The 7,203-nt window shown below is 39.9% G+C and overlaps 1 protein-coding gene across 1 annotated transcript in view; it reads left to right on the top strand.

Moving 5' to 3' along the window:
- LOC107750141 (adhesion G protein-coupled receptor A3-like) overlaps positions 1-7,203 on the top strand; it is a 134,447-nt gene that overhangs the window by 26,783 nt on the left and 100,461 nt on the right. Inside the window, exon 4 of the mRNA XM_016565408.1 lies at positions 5,304-5,468. Within this exon, the coding sequence (XP_016420894.1) occupies positions 5,304-5,468 (165 nt within the window). The remainder of the gene's footprint in view (positions 1-5,303; positions 5,469-7,203) is intronic.

Genomic DNA, 7,203 nt, shown 5'->3' on the forward strand with positions numbered 1-7,203 from the left:
AAAGTTGTCCAAATGAAGTTCTTAGCAATGCATATTACTAACCAAAAAGTAAGTTTTGATATATTTACGGTAGGAAATTTACTAAATATCTTCATGGAGCATGATCTTTACTTAATGTCCTAATGATTTTTGGCATAAAAGAAAAATCAATAATTTTGACCCATACAATGTTTTTTTGGCTATTGCTACAAATATACCCCAGCGACTTAACACTGCTTTTGTGCTCCAGAGTCACATATACTGTATATAGGCTATATAAAAAACCTTGCTACTTGTACCATGTTAGGCTAACGCGACTGGTCATAGCACTTGCATATTATTGCTCTTTTGTTGGTTTTGATTGCTTCCATTGTCATAATTTGAGTGTTCTGAGTGGTCGCTAAGGTCCACATGAATGAGTACATCAGGATATTCAACACAAACGTGTAGCAGACAGTAAATAAAGTACATTTTGATGCTATGTGATGACGCGTGTGAGATGGAGAATCTGGGCTCATTTTATAATCCGCTTCATGCGATGACAAATGTCACACGCATTCATAAAGTCACAGTATTTTTGTGTATTTTATATTCGTTTTTTGGTTTGTTTGTTGAGTGTTGCTAAAAATATTTTCATAGATTTTTTATCTGAATAATCTGGATTGTATGTAAAATGAAGATCAATCTGCAGCTTGCAACCTTTTACTGTTCATGTGTCTCAGATTATAGTGCTCGCAACACTAAAGTCACGAGTTTGTTTCCCTAGAGAAAATCGTGCTGTTAAGATGTATAGCACCTTTGTAAGCCGCTTTTAGATCTACTAAATTAATATGTTTTAATTAAACACCATAGTGATGAAAGAGTGTTCCTGAGTGTGTTTGTGTGCTTTTGTTATTCTTTTAATATTCAATATTTCATTAATAATTCACATTTATTTACCTGTTCTTGTTCATGCTTCAGCGATACTGAACTGAAGAGCGTCTATAGTGGGCAGAACTATTGTCATTCTCTGGGTTTTTAAATATTCATCAGTGGAGCCCCCCGACTTCAACACTCACAGGCTTGTTATTATCCTCAGATTGTGAAATGTCAGTGCATGGGAGTAAATGCTGCTAATGAAGTGCTTTGGAGACAATTGTGGACGGCTGGACAACAGAGCTCTGTTGTGGGAATGTAAGTCACTGTGTGTGTTTGTGTTCTCATTGATGCTTGTTTTTTCCCCTTGTTTGGACGCATACAGCATGTATTTTATTTTGAAGAAAATGTGAGTAGTGCATGCAAAACTTGATATGGGTGGTTGCCAGGGTGTTGCTATGAGGTTGCTTGTTGCTAATGTGCTGTGGGTGGTTGCCAGGGTGTTGCTATGCAGTTGCTAATGTGTTGTGGGTGGTTGTCAGGGTGTTGCTATAAGGTTGCTTGTTGCTAATGTGCCGTGGATGGATGCCAGGACATTGCTATGCAGTTGCTAATGTGCTGTGGGTGGTTGCCAGGGTGTTGCTATGTGGTTGCTTGTTTCTAATGTGCCGTGGGTGGATGCCAGGGTGTTGCTATGCAGTTGCTAATGTGCTGTGGGTGGTTGCCAGGGTGTTGCTATGCAGTTGCTAATGTGTTGTGGGTGGTTGCCAGGGTGTTGCTATGCAGTTGCTAATGTGTTGTGGGTGGTTGCCAGGGTGTTGCTATGCAGTTGCTAATGTGTTGTGGGTGGTTGTCAGGGTGTTGCTATAAGGTTGCTTGTTGCTAATGTGCCGTGGATGGATGCCAGGACATTGCTATGCAGTTGCTAATGTGCTGTGGGTGGTTGCCAGGGTGTTGCTATGTGGTTGCTTTTTTTATGTGTTGTGGGTAGTTGCCAGGATGTTGCTGTGCAGTTGATAATGCGTTGTGTGTGGATGCCTAGGTGTTGCTATGCAGTTGCTAATGTGTTGTGTGTGGTTGCCAGGGTGTTGCTATGTGGTTGCTTGTTTTTAATGTGTTGTGGGTGATTGCCAGAGTGTTGCTATGCAGTTGTTTGTTGCTCATGTGCTGTAAGTGGATGCCAGGGTGTTGCTATGCAGTTGCTAATGTGTTGTTGGTGGCTGCACAGGGTGTTGCTATGTGGTTTCTTGTTTTCAATGTGTTGTGGGTGGTTGCCAGGGTGTTGCTATGCGGTTGGTAATACGTTGTGTGTGGATGCCTAGGTGTTGCTATGATGTTGCTAATGTGTTGTGTTTGGTTTTCAGGGTGTTGTTATGTGTTGCTAGTGCTTTGTGGGTGGTTGCCAGGGTGTTGCTATGCAGTTGATCTGTTGTGGATGTTCCTAGGTGTTCTGGGTGGTTGCTAAAGTCCTCATGAATGAGTACATCAGGATATTAAACAAAAAACATCTAGTAGAAATTAAATAAAGTTAATTTTGATGCCGTATGATGATGATGATGATGATGTGTATGATAAAGACTCTGGGCTGGTTTGGACTTCAGAATAATGAAAGTCTCTCATTTAGTCTGAACTCATGAGAGGGAATCGCTGCAGCTGTGAACGTGCTCACAGACCAACCACAAACTCCTTCTGCACAGACATTAGAGCAACAACAACTCATTATATCTCACAAAGACTGAGAGAAGAGGAGAGATGATGTGGCAGATGTTTAAATGAGTAGTTTGCCCAAAAACTTCTTAAAATTCATTAAATCGAATCAAAAAAGGCTCATACTTAACTGATCAGGCATTGCTTTTTCATAGCTCACATTAATGGAGATCTCAGTTATGTTTCGTTCACATTTTTTCATGTTTTTTCTGAAATTTCATTGGAGAAAAGAGTGAATAGTTGTCATACAGTATCAATATAGAGCTATAAAATGAATTCATAAATTGATAGGGTTAGACTTTGGTATCTTAGCAAACTTGAGCACGGTTTAATACATTGTTGAGATCTCATTTGAAAGTTTAAAGGAGACATGTGTATGATTACAGGGTCTTTTTCTCAGGAGAAACACCTCCGTCAGGAGACTTCAGCAAAGTCTCAATCTCGCTCTTGTCTAAGAGCAGTAGTTGAGATATTAAAGATGTTATTTCAAATATTGTTGGTTCTGTGACAAATTGCTTTTGTTCCTCAATTGCAAGTCACTTTGGATAGAAGTGTTTGCTAAATGCACAAATTTAATGTAATTCCTCATGTTGTTCTAAACCTGTGTGACATTATTATATATATATATTTTTTGTAACAGCAGGAGATGTTTAGCTGGTTTTTATTCTTTGTGTTTGTTGTGAATATTTCTGCTTGTGTCGTATCATTGATTTCTCATCATATGAGCACGGAGCATGTTTCTTTATGGGAAGCTCTCTGTTATTTTTGGCATGTGGTTGTCAGTTTAACAGGGCACAAGCGCAGTTGCCCGGCTGCAGCTCTTCAGAGTGCTCTCTGAGCCATATGTGCTGCAGATGGGTCAGTCTCTAGTGCTGCCGCTGGCCGGTCCGAGGGTCCGAGGTCATTCATCAGGGCTCTAAGTGCTGCCAGACCACAGCAGAGAGGAATAATGTGCCATAACCAGATGTCATCAGAACATCAGGATGATTTATGCTGCTTTTTACCTGGATAATCTCCTAGATAGACAGTAAAAATGGATATTAAAAAAACTTTGGATATTAATTAATTTCTCCTGAAGCATGCATCTAATTATGGCATGCTACTTGTAAACTGCTTTTGAAGGAGAAATGTGCATTTTCCCACTTTTTTGACTGAAGGAGGGACCTGAGTTATATTGTAGAGACTCAGTAGTGGACTCGTAATTTGCTGGGCCAGTACGCAACCACCTGGCACACTTTAGCAACCACTTAACAACACCCTTGGAACCACTTTGAACATCCTAGCTACACCCTATCACATTATATCAACCACATAGCAACACCCTGGCATCCAAATAGCAACACCCTAGCAACCACCTTAGCAACTACACAGAAACAGTCCAGCAACCAATTAGCAACACCCCAGCAACCACCTAGCAACATCCCAGCAACCTCATAGCAACACCTTGGTAATCAGTCACATTTTCAGAAAATTTGCAAATGTGGTTATTTCTGTAATTCTGATGCTGTAAAGGTGCAGAATTACACAAAGCTGATTTAACGCTGGTTTGAGCCAAATGTAAATCTAATAGTCGACTACAAAATTGACTACTAAAGTTGAAGAACAGTCTGCTCTGAAAGAGTTTAATCTATGTTTAAAGATCCAAACATCAGCCTCCACACACTCGAGCGCAGAATGAAAACTGACAGTTAGCAACACCCTGGCATCCAAATAGCAACACCCTAGCAACCACCTTAGCAACTACACAGAAACAGTCCAGCAACCAATTAGCAACACCCCAGCAACCACCTAGCAACATCCCAGCAACCTCATAGCAACACCTTGGTAATCAGTCACATTTTCAGAAAATTTGCAAATGTGGTTATTTCTGTAATTCTGATGCTGTAAAGGTGCAGAATTACACAGAGCTGATTTAACGCTGGTTTGAGCCAAATGTAAATCTAATAGTCGACTACAAAATTGACTACTAAAGTTGAAGAACAGTCTGCTCTGAAAGAGTTTAATCTATGTTTAAAGATCCAAACATCAGCCTCCACACACTCGAGCGCAGAATGAAAACTGACAGTCGTTATATCAGGAAAGAGAGTCAACACTTCCTGAGGAGAGCCGGAGTGTGTGTGTGTGTGTGTGTGTGTGTGTGAGTGTGTGTGATTGTGTGCGAGTGAGTGTGTGTGTGATTGTCTGTGTGTGTGTGTGTATGTGTATGTGTATGTGTATGTGTATGTGTATGTGTATGTGTGTGTGTGTGTGTGTGTGTGTGTGTGTGAGGGATTACGGGCCTGAGCAGTCACTGTCTCTCTCTCTGAGCCTCTAATCATTTTTACTGTGAAAGATTTGAGCGCGCTCACTGAGCCACTTACTATTCCACGGCCAGCGTTTGCTTGCATGCACGTCCCTCAGTGTTTCCCTCGAAAATGTTGTAGAAATGCAGGAACAAAAGCTGTTGGAAATTTTACAGTGTATTAATAATGCAAAGCTGAATATGAATGAGTCTGGATAACCTTAGTCTTGTGTTTGCTGGTGCTCAGTATCACATTGATGGATTTGCTTTTTAATTAAACAGCCACTCAAACAGAATAAATTTTGCACTTAGAAAATGTGCATAATTTATTATTTGAATAGATTAAAAAATGTACAGTTCATAAAGAAAAAAAGCCTTTTTCATGATAATTAAACACAAATGCTCATGTTCTCGACTGTTTGTGTGTTAAACTGGCTCATGTTGAAGTGTGACTCAGTGTCGTCTCTCCCTCGTTTCGCAGCGAGCTCATCCTGTCCAACATCGATGCCGGCGTTTCCGGTAATTGGCAGTGTCACGTGACCAGTTCCCGTGGCAACAGCTCAATCGGAATGGAGATTGTGGTGCTGGAGACAACGGTGCTGTACTGTGGAGCCGAGAGGGTCAGTAGCAACAAGGGCGACTTCAGGTGTGTCTGCAGCTACAGATGTCCATCAGCAACATCCCACATAGACACAGACGCCATTCACCAGAGTGCCAGCTTAAAGGGACAGTTCACCCATTTTCTCACCCTCATGTTGTTCCAAACCTGTATGAGTTTTTTTCTTCTGTTGAACACAAAAGAAGATATTTTGAAGAATGTTGGGAACCCAACAGTTGATGGTAGCTGTTGACTTCCATAGTATTTTTTTTTCCCATTCAAGGGAAGTCAATGGCTGCCGTCAACACAAAAGAAGATATTTTGAAGAATGTTGGCAACCAAATAGTTCACTGTATCCATTGATTCTGATAGTATGGGGAAAAAAATTACTTTGGATGTCAATGGCTACCGTCAACACAAAAGAAGATATTTTGAAGAATGTTGGTAACCAAACAGCTGACAATAGCCATTGACTTCCATAGGATTTTTTTCATTCAAGGGAAGTCAATGGCTACCGTCAACACAAAAGAAGACATTTTGAAGAATGTTGGCAACCAAATAGTTGACGGTAGCCATTGACTCTGATAGTATGGGGGAAAAATTTACTTTGGTCAGTTGACAGTAGCCATTGACTTCCATAGTATTTTTTTTTTCCATTCAAGGGAAGTCAATGGCTACCGTCGACACAAAAGAAGATATTTTGAAGAATGTTGGCAACCAAATAGTTGACGGTAGCCATTGACTTCCATTGGATTTTTTTAATTCAAGGGAAGTCAATGGCTACCGTCAACACAAAAGAAGACATTTTGAAGAATGTTTCCAACCAAATAGTTGACGGTAGCCATTGACTCTGATAGTATGGGGAAAAATTTTACTTTGGTCAGTTGACAATAGCCATTGACTTCCATAGTATATTTTTTTCCATTCAAGGGAAGTCAATGGCTACCGTCGACACAAAAGAAGATATTTTGAAAAATGTTAGCAACCAAACAGTTGACGGTAGCCATTGACTTCCTTAGTATGGGAAAAAATACTATTGAAGTCAATGGCTACCATCGACTGTTTGGTTGCCAACATTCTTCAGAATATCCTCTTTTGTGTTCAACAGAAGAAAGAAACTCATACAGGTTTGGAACAACGTGAGGGTGAGTAAACGATGAGAGAATTTCCATTTTTGAGTGAACTGTCTCTTTAAAAACCACATCACAGATTGTGTAATTGTGATGCTTCAGTGCGTCTGTTGTATTTTAACGTCAGATCTCTGATTGCTGCTTTTATAGCTCCATGTTCATTCTGTGTTTATGCAGCACACGACTGTAATGGGCTGGAAAATGAGCCTGTTGTTAGCAGAGGAATTAGTGTCATCTGTGCATTATTGACAACAACAAACAGACTCTGTTCATGTTCACAAACCTCATGTGAGAAACTCGCCTAAAGACACTGCCATTTAAAAGCTTGGGGTCAGAAATTATTATTATTATTTTTTCATCAAGGATGCATTAAATTGATCAAAAGTGCCAGTGAAGACAATTATAATGTTACAAAAGGTTTCTATTTCAAATAAATGCTGTTCTTTTGAATTTTCTATTCATCTGTGAATCCTGAAAAATGAAGTTTCCACAAAGATATTCAGCAGCACAACTGTTTTCAACATTGATAATAATCAGAAATGTTTCTTGAGCAGCAAATCAGCATATTAGAATGATTTCTGAAGATCATGTGACACTGAAGACTGCAGTAATGATGCTGAAAATACAGCTGCGCATCACAGAAATAAATTACA

This window comes from Sinocyclocheilus rhinocerous, unplaced genomic scaffold (assembly GCF_001515625.1).
Source record: "Sinocyclocheilus rhinocerous isolate Xijiao unplaced genomic scaffold, SAMN03320098_v1.1 scaffold1822, whole genome shotgun sequence".
NCBI lineage: Eukaryota > Metazoa > Chordata > Actinopteri > Cypriniformes > Cyprinidae > Sinocyclocheilus > Sinocyclocheilus rhinocerous.